We start from the raw sequence: 20,433 nt of genomic DNA, 5'->3' as shown, positions 1-20,433 counted from the left end.
TTAATAAATATACATATATACAAAAGTAAATACAAGTATCAAACCACTAAAACAATAGATGACCATGTTGAATTCCCATAGGATCCACACAGCCCAATGCGTTTCAGGACAAGGACGTCCCTTCGTCAGGGGCAAAGGTCAGGAAGGAATCACACTTTACAGAAATCAAATACACGAAGGAGAAACCATTTCAAAACATTTTTTGCATCATAGGACATGAAGCGTAAAAATTGCAGAGGCATACCATGAATGGTGATCATGTAATTACACTGCTGAAATGGGGGCAAAGACAGCACAGCAGACATAAACCAAGGGTCTCACAAGGACACAGATGTGCTGACTGTGTCAACAATCATCCACACAAGTTCCACATAAAGGCAGCAAGAAAAGGTGCAAAAGTGAGTGTAAGTCTCAGATTTTCTAAAAATATAAAAATTATATTATATATATATATATATATATATATATATATATATATATATATATAAGTTTAAAAGTTTGATAAACTTTTTATATATAAAATATTGTTTTTATCTTTTTTCAGTTTGTGCACAGTGGAGCCTTTTTAGAAAACCTGAGACTTGCACTCGTGTGCCTTTTTCATGCTGCCTTTATGTGTATCTGTGTCCTTGTGACACCCTTGGTGTATGTCTGCAGTGCCGTCTTTGCCCCCATTCCAGCATAGTAATTGCATGATGATCATTCATGGTATGCCTCTCTGCAATTTTTATGCTGTATGTCCTATGATGCAAAAAATGTTTTTAAATTGTTTCTTATTCGTGTATTTGATTTCTATAAATTGTTACTTCCTGACCTTTTCCCCTGACGAAGGGACGTCCATGCCCTGAAACGTGTAGGGCTGTCTGGACCCTATGGGAATTCAGCATTATTGTCCTCTATTGTTATAGTGGTTTGATACTTTTATTTAATAAAAAAAAAAATGATTTGTATATTGTTGCTGTTACCCCCCAAGGTACTGGGACTTTATCTCCTTTCCCAAATTGATTGCACAAGGGATGTTGGCAAACCCCAAGTGGTATGGTTGGATGCAGGGCAGCCATCAGAAATTGTGGGGCCATCCCACTGAATCCGCCCACTAGCTATCCCACCAAGTCCTTTAGTGCACACACTTTTATTTTAACACTCATACAACGTCCTATATGAAAATGCACAAATGTATTATAAGTCATTAGTGCTTTCAAGGTTTAACAGTAGGAAATTGTATCTGACAATAAGACATCCAGATTCAGCAGCTGCATGCTTTCAGCCCCCCTCACACCTGCATGCTCTCAGCACCCCTCATATGTGTATATATGACACACACAGACAGACACAGACACACACACAGACACACACAGACACACACACACACAGACACACACACACACAGACACACACACACACAGACACACACACACACAGACACACACACACACAGACACACACACACACAGACACACACACACACAGACACACACACACACAGACACACACACACACACACACACACACAGACACACACACAGACACACACACAGACACACACACAGACACAGACACACACACACACACACACAGACACACACACACAGACACACACACACAGACACACACACAGACACACCAAGACACAGACACACCAAGACAGACGGACAGACACACCAAGACAGACGGACAGACACACCAAGACAGACGGACAGACACACCAAGACAGACGGACAGACACACCAAGACAGACGGACAGACACACCAAGACAGACGGACAGACACACCAAGACAGACGGACAGACACACCAAGACAGACGGACAGACACACCAAGACAGACGGACAGACACACCAAGACAGACGGACAGACACACCAAGACAGACGGACAGACACACCAAGACAGACGGACAGACACACCAAGACAGACGGACAGACACACCAAGACAGACGGACAGACACACCAAGACAGACGGACAGACACACCAAGACAGACGGACAGACACACCAAGACAGACGGACAGACACACCAAGACAGACGGACAGACACACCAAGACAGACGGACAGACACACCAAGACAGACGGACAGACACACCAAGACAGACGGACAGACACACCAAGACAGACGGACAGACACACCAAGACAGACGGACAGACACACCAAGACAGACGGACAGACACACCAAGACAGACGGACAGACACACCAAGACAGACGGACAGACACACCAAGACAGACGGACAGACACACCAAGACAGACGGACAGACACACCAAGACAGACGGACAGACACACCAAGACAGACGGACAGACACACCAAGACAGACGGACAGACACACCAAGACAGACGGACAGACACACCAAGACAGACGGACAGACACACCAAGACAGACGGACAGACACACCAAGACAGACGGACAGACACACCAAGACAGACGGACAGACACACCAAGACAGACGGACAGACACACCAGGACAGACGGACAGACACACCAGGACAGACGGACAGACACACCAGGACAGACGGACAGACACACCAGGACAGACGGACAGACACACCAGGACAGACGGACAGACACACCAGGACAGACACACCAAGACAGACGGACAGACACACCAAGACAGACGGACAGACACACCAAGACAGACGGACAGACACACCAAGACAGACGGACAGACACACCAAGACAGACGGACAGACACACCAAGACAGACGGACAGACACACCAAGACAGACGGACAGACACACCAAGACAGACGGACAGACACACCAGGACAGACGGACAGACACACCAGGACAGACGGACAGACACACCAGGACAGACGGACAGACACACCAGGACAGACGGACAGACACACCAGGACAGACACACCAAGACAGACGGACAGACACACCAAGACAGACGGACAGACACACCAAGACAGACGGACAGACACACCAAGACAGACGGACAGACACACCAAGACAGACGGACAGACACACCAAGACAGACGGACAGACACACCAAGACAGACGGACAGACACACCAAGACAGACGGACAGACACACCAAGACAGACGGACAGACACACCAAGACAGACGGACAGACACACCAAGACAGACGGACAGACACACCAAGACAGACGGACAGACACACCAAGACAGACAGACAGACACACCAAGACAGACAGACAGACACACCAAGACAGACAGACAGACACACCAAGACAGACAGACAGACACACCAAGACAGACAGACAGACACACCAAGACAGACAGACAGACACACCAAGACAGACAGACAGACACACCAAGACAGACAGACAGACACACCAAGACAGACAGACAGACACACCAAGACAGACAGACAGACACACCAAGACACACCAAGACAGACACACCAAGACACACCAAGACAGACACACCAAGACACACCAAGACAGACACACCAAGACACACCAAGACAGACACACCAAGACAGACACACCAAGACACACCAAGACAGACACATCTATACACGCACACACCAAGACAGACACATCTATACACGCACACACCAAGACAGACACATCTATACACGCACACACCAAGACAGACACATCTATACACGCACACACCAAGACAGACACATCTATACACGCACACACCAAGACAGACACATCTATACACGCACACACCAAGACAGACACATCTATACACGCACACACCAAGACAGACACATCTATACACGCACACACCAAGACAGACACATCTATACACGCACACACCAAGACAGACACATCTATACACGCACACACCAAGACAGACACATCTATACACGCACACACCAAGACAGACACATCTATACACGCACACACCAAGACAGACACATCTATACACGCACACACCAAGACAGACACATCTATACACGCACACACCAAGACAGACACATCTATACACGCACACACCAAGACAGACACATCTACACACGCACACACACACACATATACACAGAGACGTGTACACACACACACACGCACACGCACATATACACAGAGACGTGTACACACGCACACATATACACAGAGACGTGTACACACGCACACATATACACAGAGACGTGTACACACGCACACATATACACAGAGACGTGTACACACGCACACATATACACAGAGACGTGTACACACGCACACATATACACAGAGACGTGTACACACGCACACATATACACAGAGACGTGTACACACGCACACATATACACAGAGACGTGTACACACGCACACATATACACAGAGACGTGTACACACGCACACATATACAGACGTGTACACACACGCACACGCACACATACACAGAGACGTGTACACACACGCACACGCACACATACACAGAGACGTGTACACACACGCACACGCACACATACACAGAGACGTGTACACACACGCACACGCACATATACACAGAGACGTGTACACACACGCACACACACACATAGAGACGTGTACACACACGCACACGCACACACACACATAGAGACGTGTACACACACGCACACGCACACACACACATAGAGACGTGTACACACACGCACACGCACACACACACATAGAGACGTGTACACACACGCACACGCACACACACACATAGAGACGTGTACACACACGCACACACACACATAGACGTGTACACACACGCACACACACACATAGAGACGTGTACACACACGCACACATACACAGAGACGTGTACACACACACACATATACACAGAGACGTGTACACACACACACATATACACAGAGACGTGTACACACACACACGCACATATACACAGAGACGTGTACACACACGCACACATACACAGACGTGTACACACACGCACACATACACAGACGTGTACACACACACACACACGCACACATACACAGAGACGTGTACACACACACACATATACACAGAGACGTGTACACACACACACATATACACAGAGACGTGTACACACACACACATATACACAGAGACGTGTACACACACACACATATACACAGAGACGTGTACACACACACACGCACATATACACAGAGACGTGTACACACACGCACACATACACAGACGTGTACACACACGCACACATACACAGACGTGTACACACACACACACACGCACACATACACAGAGACGTGTACACACACACACATATACACAGAGACGTGTACACACACACACATATACACAGAGACGTGTACACACACATACACAGACGTGTACACACACACACACACACACATACACAGAGACGTGTACACACACACACACGCACATATACACAGAGACGTGTACACACACACACACACGCACACATACACAGAGACGTGTACACACACGCACATATACACAGAGACGTGTACACACACACACACACACACACACACACACACATAGAGACGTGTACACACACGCACACATACACAGAGACGTGTACACACACACACACATATACACAGAGACGTGTACACACACACACACATATACACAGAGACGTGTACACACACACACACGCACATATACACAGAGACGTGTACACACACGCACACATACACAGACGTGTACACACACACACATATACACAGAGACGTGTACACACACACACATATACACAGAGACGTGTACACACACACACATATACACAGAGACGTGTACACACACACACATATACACAGAGACGTGTACACACACACACATATACACAGAGACGTGTACACACACACACATATACACAGAGACGTGTACACACACACACACACACACACACACAAATAGAGACGTGTACACACACGCACACATACACAGAGACGTGTACACACACACACGCACATATACACAGAGACGTGTACACACACACACGCACATATACACAGAGACGTGTACACACACACACGCACATATACACAGAGACGTGTACACACACACACACACGCACATATACACAGAGACGTGTACACACACACACACGCACATATACACAGAGACGTGTACACACACACACACATATACACAGAGACGTGTACACACACACACGCACATATACACAGAGACGTGTACACACACGCACACATACACAGACGTGTACACACACACGCACACATACACAGAGACGTGTACACACACACACATATACACAGAGACGTGTACACACACACACACGCACATATACACAGAGACGTGTACACACACACACACACGCACATATACACAGAGACGTGTACACACACACACGCACATATACACAGAGACGTGTACACACACACACGCACATATACACAGAGACGTGTACACACACACACGCACATATACACAGAGACGTGTACACACACACACGCACATATACACAGAGACGTGTACACACACACACACACATACACAGAGACGTGTACACACACACACACACACATATACACAGAGACGTGTACACACACACACACACATATACACAGAGACGTGTACACACACACACACATATACACAGAGACGTGTACACACACACACACACACACAGAGACGTGTACACACACACACACACACACACAGAGACGTGTACACACACACACACACACACACACACACACACATACACAGAGACGTGTACACACACACACACATACACAGAGACGTGTACACACACACACACACATACACAGAGACGTGTACACACACATATACACACACACACACACACACACACACACACACATACACAGAGACGTGTACACACACACACACATACACAGAGACGTGTACACACACACACACACATACACAGAGACGTGTACACACACATATACACATATACACAGAGACGTGTACACACACACACACACATACACAGAGACGTGTACACACACACACACACACATACACAGAGACGTGTACACACACACACAGAGATGTGTACACACACACACACACACATACACAGAGATGTGTACACACACACACATATACACAGAGACGTGTACACACACACACACACACACACACTCACAGAGACGTGTACACACACACACATACACATATACACAGAGACGTGTACACACACATACACAGAGACGTGTACACACACACATACACAGAGACGTGTACACACACAATGTACACCCCCCCCCCCCCCTTCACTTGTAGAACAGCCCTTACTTGTAAGGTGGTGTTCCTGGTTCCAGCTCTTGTGCAAACACAAGAAGTGCACGTGCAGCAGTTTTCCAGAGATGGCAGCAAAGAGCCCAGTGCAAGCTCAGTGGTACAGCTGCCCACTCACATTCACTACAAAAGCTAGCGCAGCCACGGAGCTCCCCTACACCCATCCTTGCCTTCTTCCACCTGGCCAGCCCCGCCCAGACGCTCGGGTCCCTTACAGGTTTATGGGCTGTACCTCCCCTGATGGCGGCCCTCGTTGGATGTTCTCTCCTCTTTATGCTGTACCCTAAACTTATATATTGCCGTCCTGCCACACAGTATGACCACAAGGGGGACAGTTCTGCTGAATTGGATTCCCCCAGCTACAATCATATCCAGATCTGCCCATCAGGGCAGAAAAGATTTATGTTAACATGCCTAAGATTTAGTCCCCTGCTTTAGAGGGTCCTTGATTGAAGATGAGGCATGGTGTTGTGATGTGATGCAGAGGTATCTTCCACTCCACCCCACCCCCACACACAAACAAATCAAACTACATAAAAGAATTGTGAGACCCAACAATGATATCACTAGATCTTCCAACAGATATATCTTAAAAAACATAACTTTTAATTCATAAAATTTGCATGTTGATGGGGGAGAGGGCAGTGGAAGCTTTTATATAAATACATTACATTACCCTTTAGATTTTAATTTCAGCTATGATCGCTTTCTAGTAGCCTTCCATCTAATTTCTCGCACGTCTCATGTCAGTATATATGCATGGGCTAAAGTGCTGGACTGTGGAACCCCTATGTTAGAGTTTTGACCCACATGGCCTTCAAGCGAGCTGCCTCTGTCAACAGACTGTGTAGTCTTCACCCTCTCTGTTAAGAATTGCCCCTATCACTCAAATTTCTCATGGAGACCCTCTAAGTTTAGCTTCCCTTCCACCTGCAAGACCTCGCACTCAAAGTATGCCAAATCCTCAGGTGAGGCTTTCTCTCCAGAGTGGGGACAAATTTGTCAACCTTTGCTGACACTTGGACTCCTTGCATCTTTTGTGTGTAGCGGTGGTATCCCAGAGCTGAAAACCTGCCCTCTCCTCAATGTCTCACCTCCAACCTTCTGGTATCTTTGCTTAGATTCGTATATCCCCATTCAGCCTAACCTTTTCCTCTGGATAAAAGGGTCATTGTTCCAGTTCTTGTGACAGAACTGTTTGAAGGTGTTTTTCTTTTCACCGTTTACAAGAGCTAAGGGGACATTCTCACCCTATTCTAGATCTCATAGCTCTGAATGTCTTCATTCAGGTGCAGAAATTCTGAATGGAATCCAGCACATCTGTTTTCATCTCAGTTCATCCGGGAACATTTTTGCTGTCTGTGGACATCACAAATGCATGCTTAAATGTCTCCAGTGTTTCCTACACCCTGTTGTGGGGCCCCTGCATCAGTTTTTGGTTCTGCCCATTGGACCTTCGTCCGGACCCTCTGTACACGTCACAGTCCTGGCTCTAAGTACCAACCCTGCTATGCTCTTCTGGCACCCCAATTTTTGGAAACGTGGACTTCCTGTTAAGGAAACAGTGGGGAGGGTTTTTGGCAGCTGCTGGAACGATGTTTTAAGTAGAAATCCCCCCAGGCCTCTGCAACACAACATTGTCATTGTGGAAAAAGTTTAACCAGTCTCTGAACAGTCAGATTTGTTTGTCGCCAAGAACCAGGTCTGCCACGGCCAGAAACGTAGAATGGAGTCTGTCCTTGGCAAAACTTCAAATCCTAGCTTTGTCAGCCGTGTACATTTCAGGTGTAGGCAATTGCCAAGCAGATTTCCTTGGCTATTCCTCGACCTGGGGAATGGTCCCTTCACCCAGCGGTGTTTTGAATCCGTGGGGGCTTCTATATGGGGGCCTCCTAGCCTACTGTTTTACAAACATGCTGGACAGGTTTGTCTACAGGTACAGCAAAATCAATGGACAACACTGGTGGCTCTCTGGGATCAGTACATCCTGATCTATGCTTTCTTGCCATGAAACGTCTGCTTGGCATGATCAATATGGGATTCCAATGATCCTCATTGTTTCAAACTGGCCCAGGGGGTTATGGTACACCGACCTTGTAGGACTCCTGCGGGTTTTCTGTGAAGTCAAATTCAAATTGAATACAAATTCTTCTGGTTCTGTCCCAAAGACCAGTTTCCATTCAATTGCACAAATACTGAATTTAATGGCTGTTTAAAGCCCACATTCTGAAGTATATGGGGCATTTTATTTCCTTTTGTCAGTCCAGATGGGCCCCAAAAGGGTGCACTCGTTTCTCATTCCACCATTTCTAGGTTGCTCAGCTCAACCTGCAAGCTTATGGTCTTAAGGGGCAGGTTCTACCCTTCCCTATTAAAGTGCACTTTACTGGGCTTTACTACACCAAGCAACTGTTTGCCAAGCTATCACCTGCTCTTTTGTTCACATGTTCTCTCATTTCGACCAGCATATACTTGGCACACAATCAAACCCAGAACAGTGGGACCTGTATCCCTCAATAGACTTCCAGAAAGGAATGGGTATTTTGTGAATGCATTTTTATAAAGACAGCACAGTTAACCACAGATATACTTTAGAAATAAAAAAAATATTTGAAACAGTACAGGTTTATCTGCATTGGACGGTATTTGCTATGTTTTGAGTTCACTTTATCGTAAAATCGGTGGGCTTAAACAAATCAACAGTCAACATATTAACAATGAGGTACAGTGGTAACACTTTTGCCTTTTTAAAGATAAGTGTTTTTTTTTTTATGATTAAGTACATTTTGCTATACTGAGTACATGTGAGAATGCTGAGAAATCGTTTATAGGCCTTGGAGTGACTGGAAGATGGTTTAGAGTAGAGCATGATCTGTTTAAATAATAAAACCCTTGTGTTTTTTGTTTTGAAAGGAATTAAACTCAAATTTCCGTCAGATTATTTTCCCTGAAGCACTCAGATGCTTAATGAAAGGAGAGCAGACACTGGAGAACATGCTTCAAGAGCTGGATAACCTGATAGAGCAGACCACTGATGGGACTTCACTACAGGACATGGTGGAGTTGCTGCAGACTTACCTAAGAAATGCAGCCATGGGCCTGGAAGATGAGGCAAATGCTCATTACATTGATGTTGCAAGGTAATTCTACAAGCTAAGTTATTTTGTTTTGGTTGACCTTTCCTGTTTGCACTAGTCCCTGGAGTTTACATTAAAAGTCTTGGCAAAATGGGTCCATCACATCCAAAAGTAAATACTTTTCTCCATTATAGTTAAACACAATATTCTCTGCGCATGCTGACCTATTTATACACAAAAGGTCAATATATAGAGGTGAGCACAGAGTGTTAATGGTGGTACTCACTGGGAGCTGCGTATAAGGAGGAGTTTTGGAAGACCCGATATGAAATCTTTGCAGATTCCAAGGAGTTTTTGCATATAACTTTTGATGTACAACATAAGTGTAGCATGTTGAGTGGTGAAACTCGCTCAGGTTTTGGCTGGATTTCTCCTTTAAATCAATATCGATCACAGGAATGCAATTCGTTTTGCACTCCTGTGACCCATTTTCAGCAGAGAGCTGGCTGCAGTCCACTCTCTGCTGCTGTCACAGATTTCAGACCAGGCACCACATCATCCCGAGTCTGGATGCGCCAGATGCCTGGACTGACACCCATCTGAGCCTCTCAGTGAGCTGCTAAGCCTGCCCTACCCCCTCCACAGCTCAGCGCTCCAATGAGCGAGGAGGGAGCCAAGAAGAGAGCTGTGACTGACAGTCTGTGGCTCTCTACTCACGGAGCTCTGAAAACTGAGTGATCAGCAGTGTTTTATCACTCCTTTCTCAGGGTAGAGGTGCTGGGAGACAACTGCAGCATCAAACCGATGCAGCATCCACCTGGGTAAGTATAATTGGTGGAAAAAAAAATCCTTTACTTCTAACAGTAGAAGAAACCCAAAACGTATAAAAACATTTAGTATATACAGGTGCATCTCATAAAATTAGAATATCAAAACGTTAATTTATTTCAATAATTCAAAAAGTGAAACTTGTATATTTTATATATTTTCCTTTTAATTTCCATGATTCTGGCTTACAGCTACAGTTCATCACACTGTAGAAATTTCACACTGGACCTCATGCAACTTGGATACTGTGCCTCTCCACTCTTCCTCCAGACTCTGGGACCTTGATTTCTAAATGAAATGCAAAATTTTCCACAGTCAATGATGATTTGGGGAGCAATATCCTCTGCTGGTGTTTGTTCACTGTGTTTTATCGAGTCCAAAATTAGTGCAGCCCTTTACCAGGAATTTCTAGAGCACTTCATGCTTCCCTCTACTGACCAGCTACATGGAGATGCTGATTTATATTTCCAGCACCTGCCCACAGAGTACCAATACCTGGTTTAATGATCATGGTATCACTGTGCTTGTTTGGCCAGAACTAGCCTGACCTAAACCTCTTAGAGAATCTGTGGGGTATTGTCAAGAGGAAGATGAAACACCAGACCCAACCATACAGATGAGCTGAAAGCTGCTATCAAAGCAACCTGGGCTTTCCTAACACCTCAGCAGTGCCACAGGCTGATCGCCTCCATGCCACACTAAATTGATGCAATAATTCATGCAAATGGAGCCCCGACCACGAGTGCATGATAAACTCTACATGCACATTTCAGTAAGCCAACATTTCTGTATTAAAAATGCTTTATTTGATTGGTCTTATGTAATCTCATTTTCTGAGATACTGAATGTGGGGTTTTCACTAGCTGTAAGCCATAATTGTAAACATTAAAAGAGAATTTTTTTAAATATACCACTCTGTATGTAAGGCATCTATAAAAAAAAAAAAATGATTTCACCTTTTGAATTGAATTAATAAAATAACTTTTTCTAATTTTATGAGATGTACCTGTATTTGAAGGACTTTTATTTATGGAATTTCTTGTTCAATAAGCCATGCAGCCCTGATCCTAGCACAGGCAGTTTCAGAGTTACAAGCATCCGACTTACATACAACTCATTCTTACAAACAGAAGGAGATAACAGGAATTGAGAGGAAATCTACCCCTAGAAAGGAAAATTCACTCCTGTAAGAGTTATGGGAAAGGGGTTTCCACTGAAGCTTTATCAACAATTTTTGCACAGCAACCCAAAATCTTCAAAAAGCCAATGTTCACAATGACAGAAAGTGAGGTGAAATCTTCTGAACAGGGCCACAGACAGCAAAACAAATGTTACAGGGGTACAAATGTTACCCTTCCCTATGCTGTCCAAAAAAAAAAAACTTATTTTGGCTGGAGTTGCACTTGAAATGCTTGTAACCCGGGGACTGCCTGTATAACCACTTCAACCTGAGAACATACAGCTACATCCGAAGGAAGTGAAGTAGTTATAATCTTCATTCCTTTTCCCCCAGATACCCCTGCAGCAGTGATCTTCTGGTACTGTGAAGGTTAATATGAGCAGGCACTCGGCAAAAGTGCTGAAATTGACTGCCCTTTCTGCTCCTGTGCTCCATTTATAGCCATAGTATCGGTTCCCCCTATAAAAAGCGCCCTGAATGGAGGCTGACCTTTTGATTCATCCACTCAATTCATAAAGCGTTTTTCTTATTTGGAACCAATCAGCTCTTTGGGGGTCTATGGGGGACAAGAGATTTCAAGAAACACAGAAACTACCAACACACATGGCACTTCTCATGCAAGTTACCGTCCTTGGTGCTGTTTTAAAAGAAACTACTAAACTTAATTTCTCTTTCGTTCATTGACGGACACATCGCTTTGATCTTGACCTTAGGGTTATATTGCCACCTGTAGGAGAGGACTAGGCAGAACACACAAACAAGCACAGTACCGCCCAGGGGGCGGTCCAACTGGCTATAACCCCTCCCTCTATTCCCAGCAGCTCAATTTTTTTTTCTGCCTAGTCTAGAAGGACCGGGCTCCCAGTGGTCTTTGAAATTTTTTCCTTTTTTGCTGTTTTGGCTTCCTGTGATCTACAATCAACAGCCGGGCTGGGTGACAGGCTGGCTAATATAGATCGTGGTAGTCTCCCCAGCCTGCCCACCAAGCGTGTGCAAACCTTAGCTCCGCGCTGGGTCGGCTGTGACAGACCCCATTCTGGTCCAGTGGCAGCCGGTGAGTTATATGCTCTGGGGCACACATGACCGAGCTACTGCTGTCTGAGTCAGTGTGCCGTGGCCGACAGCCACTCTGTACTGCTCAAGTGATGGGTCTGTCTGTGGAGTGCGTCCAGCAGTCCCTGCAGGAGGGGTAAGTAGGCAGGTTGTAGCAGCTGGGCACTCCCTGGGAGTAAATACCTCCTCCCCATTCTAAGGGGGTGCTGTGTGGCTGGGCATAGGGGGTGCAGTGTTCGTACCTGGCCCGGAGGTCCTCTGGGTCCTGGCAGGGGGTTGTGCTGTGAGTTTGTCCGCTTGTTTTTCCCCTTTGTTTTAACCTGGGTTGTTCTGCTCGTTTATCCTTGTTTTAACGTTGTTTGACCCGCTCGGTTATCCCTTTGTTTTTCACCTTCATTTGCCACCATGCAGGGTGAACGTTCGGCGTGGGAACCACGGCCATTTGCCTTTGTTTGCCGCATGCAGAACCGCGGCCATGTTCTTGTGGTCACGAGGGACGGTTTCTGTTCTCTAGCGCTAGGTGGATGATTAAGCCAGGAACAGCTCAAAACTGACACAGAACACGCCATGTTTTGGAAGGGAGAACGGACAGAAGCACAGCACAACGCCTAGGTCAGGGTGGTGAGTCCTGCGGGGTACCCCTCAGTCTGTGGCCGCTAGGAGGGGGTAGGCATTTTTTGTCTTTTGCCTTAGGTCCTAGGTGACAGGCGAGAGTGGGTGTCCATGCAAGCTCTGTCGGTGGTCCTGGAATCATTTGTTGCCAGGGGGGAAGCGAGGTGAATGGCGGTGCGTTACTCCTGTGAGGAGGGATTCCTAAAAAATTGGACATCTCCAGTTGCTGACTCCAGTAGTATCTAGATCAAATAAAGTGACCATGATTCTGGTGGAAGGGTTACTCCTATTTCAAGGACCCTGCCAACAGAAAGGCCAAGGCAGTTGCCCGGCCACGTTTACAGTTGTGGGGTCAGCGCTTCGGTGTTAGCCACAGCTCTGGTGTCACAAGCACTGAATGGGCCAAGTTGTTGTTCTGTGAGTTGGGGAAGGAACAGGTTTCCCCAGTCTGTGTGGAACTGGCAAACCAGTTGGTGCACAACCTTGAGTATATCTGTGATGCGGCCCAGGATACGGTCCCTTTGCTTTCTAGAGCCTCGGTATCAGCAGTAGTTCTGCGTCACCTGATTTGGCTCAAGTGTTGGTCTGCGGACCAGACATCTAAGAAAGTGCTGGTGGAGTTGCCCTTTCAAGGTGGCTGTTTGGCGCCTTGCTTGATGAGATTATTAAAAATGTTACTGGGAGAAAGAGTACTTTGCTCCTACAATACAGAAAAGTTAAGGGGCTACACCGTAGGCAAGGGCTCCTTTTATTCCACTCAGAAGCATTTATTTCATCCGACTTGGTCGGCAGGTAAGCGCCCCCAGTCCGACAAGGGGCCTGCTGAAGGACAAAAGCATCCCTGGTATCGCAAGCTGAACAAGCCTGCAAATCAGTTTCCGCATGAAGATTCGCCCCCCGTCTAGCTCTCGGGTGGGGTTCACATTCAGGAGTCTGCAGACCAGTGGACTGCTCTCCTTTCTGACCAGTGGGTCTGGGAGCTGGTTTGGTCAGGCTACAAGATAGTTTTTCTTGTCCGCCAGACAGGTTTTTTCCCTCCAACCTTCATCTCCTTCCAGCTCGTCCGGAGGCCCTGTTTGGGGCAGTACAAGACTTACTGCTGCATGGGGGGTTAGTACCTGTACCAACGTCAAAAAGCTTTCAGGGATTCTACTCCAATCGGTTTGTAATCCCAAAGAAGGAAGGGGGTCCGTCCGGTCCTGGATTGCAAGGCCCTTAATTGTTTTAAGGTTTGGAGGTTCAGGATGGAATCCGTTGTGGTCACTGCACACCAGAGGTTCCTGTGATTTGTGGTCGGGGACGAGCACTACCAATTGGTAGCTCTTCCCTTTGGCACCAAGGGCCTTCACCAGGTGCTGGCTCAGATTCTGGCATTGCTGAGGCAACAAGGGATCGCAATCGTGGGTTACCAGGCGATCTCCTGAGGGCGGCTTCTGCCTCAGGACTAAGGGAGGATGTGGCAATCACCACGCAGACTCTTCAGGAGTTTGGCTGGGTGTTGAATCTCCAGAAGTCGGTGTTGCTGCCGACCCAGTGCCTGGAGTGCTTGGGGTTGATTCTGGACTCCCCAAAGGAAAGTCTTTGTTCCTTCAAGCAAGCTGAAGCTCTCCAATCCTCGGTGCAGTTACTAATGTCCTGCAGATGGTCTTCGCTGCGTTTCTGCATGCGAGGTCTTGGCCTCATGGTAGCCACTTTTGAGGCGGTACCGTATGCTCAATTCCACACTTGGGTCTTGTAGAAGGAGATCCTGTCCAGGTGGGACAAGTCTCCAGCATCCCTGGTGTATCAAATCCAGGTGAGCCAGCTAGCCAGGGCTTAGTTTCTCTGGTGGATGATCGTTCCTTCCTCATTGGACGGTGATCAGGACTGACGGCAGCCTGACCGGCTGGGGGGGGGGGGGGGGGACACCCAGTCGGCCTAGGGCTGCTGGAAGCAGGAAGAATTCCGCCTGTCGATCAATGTGCTGGAGCTGCGGGCGAATTAGGTGGTGCCTCTCCACATGGTCGCAGAGGCTGCAGGGTCCTCTGGTCAGGATCCAGTTGGACAACTCCACGGCGCTGGCGTATGTCAATCATCATGGAGGGACAAGGAGCTGAGCAGCGGCGTTGGAGGTCTCCCACATTCTACAGTGGGCAGAGCGGCGCGTGCCAGCTCTGTCAGCTGGGTACATTCCAGGCGTAGAAAACAGGTGGACTACTTAGTCATCAGTTGCTGGACCAGGGGGGAATGGTCTCTGCATCCGAAAGTGTTTCGGCTCATTTGCCTAAGATAGGGCATGCCGGATATGGGCTCTCGGCTCAACCAGAAGGGGCAGAGGTTTGTGGCCAGGTCAAGGGATCCCTGGGCGGACACGTCAGACGCATTGGTGGCCCCATGGGGGCATTATCGACTAATTTATGCCTTTCCCCCTCTCAGGCTCCTCCCTCTTCTGCTGCGCAGAGTGGAGGCCGATGGGATTCTGGTGATTCTGATGGCCCCAGACTGGCCTCAATGTCCTTGGTACGCCGACATGGTGCTGATGTTCCTTGGTGGCTGCCAGTGCAGGGGAGGACACTCCACCGATACTCCACCCTGCCTTACCATCGCTGACTTTAGCGGCATGGCTGCTGAAAGCCAGGTGCTGAGGGACCGAGGGCTGACGGCTTTGGGGATTACCACTATGCTAAGGGGGCGCGAAAGTCTTCTAACTGGAAGATTTATCATCTTACCTGGATAGCCTACATCTCCCGGTTTCCAAGATCCTGCTGTTTTCTGCAGCAAGGAATTGATCAGAAGCTTGTATTAAGTACCATTAAGGGGCCGATCTCGGCTTTGGCTGTCTTTTCAGCGGCCATTGGTGATTCGCTCATTGGTGTTTGTTTGGGGGATTCAGCGTATGGCCCCTCCTTTTCGCCCACCGCTGCCCCAGTGGGATCTGAATCTGGTGCTTCAGAAACCACAGTTTCAAAACATTAGAGAGATCCCTTTTATGGACGCTCTTTCAGAAAGTAGTTTTTCTAGTGGCTATTAAATCTGCAGGGCGAGTTGGCGGCCTTGTCATGCAAGTCTCTTTATCTACATGAGGATAAGGCGGTGCTGCGTCCACAGCTCTCCTCTTCCAACGGTTGTTTCGACCTACCATTTAAATGAGGACATTGTGCTTCCACCCTTATGTCCTCGGCTGTTGCATCCCGAGAAGGTCACTTTACATTCTTTGAATGTGGTCCGGGCCCTGTGGGTGTATCTGTCTGCTATGGCTCCTTTATGGAGGTCAGACTTTGTGTCTCTTGTTGGCTGGTCTGAGAAAGGGCCTGGCGGTCTCTTCGTCCACCATTTCTCAGTGGATTAGACAGATTATGGTTCAGGCTTTCGCTATAAGGGGGCGGGCCATCTCCCTTTCCTGTCACAGTGCTTTCTGGGATCAAACGTCTGTTTCTCTGGGTGTGAGGCGGCTGGCTACCTGGTCATCCGTACACGCTATTACCAAATTTTACAAGGTCAATGTGGACGCATCTTCAGATGCATGCTTCAGCCGCAAGGTTTTGCAGACTGCCTTCTGAGGTTGCAACTCCTGATGGGGCCATTTGGTGGTGGGTGGAGTTTTTTTGTGTGTTCCCACCCCTCATTTTGACACTGCTTGGGGACGTCCCTGAGGTCAAGATTAAAGTGTTGTGTCCATCAATGAGGGAAAGAGAAAATAGTATTTTCGTAGTCGCCGTAAAATACTTCTCTCTGATCATTGAAGGACACAGCACCCACCCCCCCTATTTATGTTGGTACTGCTTTTTGATGAACTGAGCTGCTGGGAGCAGAGTGAGGGGTTATAGCCAGTAGGCCCGCCCCCTGGGTGGTACTGTGCTTGTTTTTTTTATATGTTCTGCTTAGTCCTCTCCTAAAGGTGGCGCTATAACCCTAAGGTAAAAATGAAAGTGCTCTGTCCGTCATTGAACATCAGAGAAAAGGATTTTACGGTGAGTACAAAAATACTATTTTTTAAAACCTGGATTATTTTAACATTACAGTTTGTGTCCATTTTCATGTATATATTTCTTTATCGTACATCATAGGAAACAGAGCCTCAAGTATTTACTTAGGTTATAGCTACCTTCAGGTGTTGACACTGGCACACCCAATGCAGGAAGTTGACGCTATATAACCCCTCCTCCTTCCAGGAGTACCTCAGTTTTTTTTGCAAGTGTCTAAAGGTGTTGGCACGAATTAAGATGTGCTCTGCAGGGCTCCAGGAGGGATCCAGGCTGGATTTAAAAAGTATCCACAACTGGATCCATCCCACCACTGCGGCTGCAGGATGGTACCGAGCCTCGCATAGAAGAGTGAGGTTTTGCCTGTAATGCTCCTTTTTGTGGGCTGGACCCTAGGAACCAGGACTTTTTGTTCTTGCTACATTACCTAAAGTTGTCCTGAGGGATTCTATACAAGGTCCAAAGGAGTGGAACCCCTATTAAAGGGCCTCAGTCTTTGAAGGTTTAACCACACCGGCTGCCATGATGGGTGAAGTTTGGATCTGTCCTATTTACAGCAGTATCCTGCAGCGAGGAAAAGGAGGAAAGCATAGGAACTGCAAAATCCACCTATGACTTTTCTTTCAATTATATTGTAATGCCTTTAAAAAAACTCCTCTAGAGGGAGTAAAAATGTATATACCCTGTTTAAAGTGCTAACAGCATGGGTCTCAGCAGCTGAAGGGGGTTCTCTTCTCCCCTCAAAGGGGGAAGCTAAGAGGCTTGGGGTTACATGTTAACCAAGCATAAAAAAAAGTTAAACTGTATAAACCCCCCCACCTCCTCCTCTGGCCGGGTGACTTCTTCTAAAACCGCATAGGAAAACATTTACTTGTCATAGCCGCAAAAGTGAAGAAGACACGCCACAGCGTAGCTGCAGTCTCTCCTCCTCTGGTGTATGTTTCAGACCGAAGCCGTCAAGAGGCTGACGTCAGAGGAAGGATGGCGGGGGAAGGGGTCTCTTCTTTTTGTGCTTTGCACTATGACTTCAAGGCTTACTACTAAGACACCAAAACCACCCTCAGTCGCTGGGAACTCCAGTCATGCCTTCACATTGTCACTTCAGCCCCTGTATACGTGACTGAATTTATTTTCCTCTGCCCTGCAAGCCTTGGGAAGGAAGATTCGCATCCTCCATTGATGTAGATAAGCGTGCTAGATCCTTCTCTCCCACTCCAAATCCTTTACCAGGGGAACAGTGGGAACAAGATGAGGTATTACCCTCAAACGATCGGGAAAAACAAACCGATTATTCCTCTGCGGAGGAACAGTTGATGTTAGCTTCACAATCTGAGGTACAAATCCTTACGGACATGGTTCGCTCCACTTTCATACTACCTCTAACAGTCAGCTGAAAGTCTGGTTTCTTCTTTGGGTTCTTTGAAACCTTCACAACCAGTGTATGCGTTCTGGATAAGCATTTTCTCCCTCCAAAGAGATTCTCAGTTCTCTATCCCATGGAGGAAAAATTCACCAAAAAATGGAAGTTCCAGCAGTGGATGCTGCGATTTCCAGTGTGAATAAAAGTTTGATTTGTCCAGTGGACAGTGTGCAAATGTTGATGGATCCAACGGATAAAAAGTTGACATTCCTGTTAAAATCCTTTTTTTTTTTTTTTTTTTTTTTTTTTCTTTAGCAGGTACTGTTGCTTAGCCTGCAATTGCATTACCAAAACCATGATGTTTTGCCATAGATGCTAGTACTCATGCGTAGGACTCTTTGGCTAAAGGGTTGGTCTGCCGAAGCACCCTGCAAACAACTTCTGTCTAGTTTCCCATTTCATGGGGAGCCACTATTTGGCAATGATTTGTATAAATATGTCCAGACAATTTCCAGTGGAAAGGGTACTTTATTTTTTTTTATTTTTTTTTTATCTTTTTTTTTACATTTTTCATTAGCATACAAAATTAGCTCACACAGGGGCCAAACCTTTGCCCACGCAGGGGCAGTTCTGATGCGGCAACAATAACACAACAGGGCACAACATAAACTAATTTATACTATAACCCCAATGTGGGGAGAGGTTCAGTTCAGGAGAATCTGTGCTCAAATTGGTACCAACAGGATAATGCAACATGAGTAGTTGGGTCAATATACTAACAGACTAGAGATATATTGTTCATTTAGGAATTGGTTACTGCATCAGTTTCCGTGGTATTATCTAACAGGTCCATACCATTTCAAATTTTTGTGGACAACCCCTGCCCGAGTAGGTGGCTTTATACAGGGGTAAACTGGCATTCACTAGGCTTTTCCAGAATCTGCCAGAGGGGGGAGACGATTGTTTCCAGTAAATCGTAATGGCCTTACGAGCATAGTACAATAGCAGGGATGTGAGTATTTTTCTGGCTCTGAGCATTGACAGTTGTTCTACTAGCCCCAGCAGACAATATTTAGGATCATAAGGAACATGAGTCCTCGTGACCTTAGCAATCACCTGGAGTACTTCTTTCCAATAATGTTCGATTGCTGGGCAAACCCAAAAAATGTGGAAAAAGTCACCCGGTTGGTAGGAGCAACGCCAGCACGCCGGAGAATGTGCCG

At 46.9% G+C, this 20,433-nt stretch overlaps 1 protein-coding gene across 1 annotated transcript in view; it reads left to right on the top strand.

Moving 5' to 3' along the window:
* The window catches only part of SMG1 (SMG1 nonsense mediated mRNA decay associated PI3K related kinase), a gene marked incomplete in the record, with an annotated part of 420,057 nt that overhangs the window by 356,677 nt on the left and 42,947 nt on the right, over positions 1-20,433 (top strand). Inside the window, 1 exon segment of the mRNA XM_077448938.1 lies at positions 10,052-10,278. Within this exon segment, the coding sequence (XP_077305064.1) occupies positions 10,052-10,278 (227 nt within the window).

This window comes from Lithobates pipiens, unplaced genomic scaffold, assembly GCF_037356315.1.
Source record: "Lithobates pipiens isolate NorthernLeopardFrog02 unplaced genomic scaffold, aLitPip1_a1.2 Scaffold_22, whole genome shotgun sequence".
Taxonomy (NCBI): Eukaryota; Metazoa; Chordata; class Amphibia; order Anura; family Ranidae; genus Lithobates; species Lithobates pipiens.
This window is presented reverse-complemented; position numbering and strand designations above follow the sequence as displayed.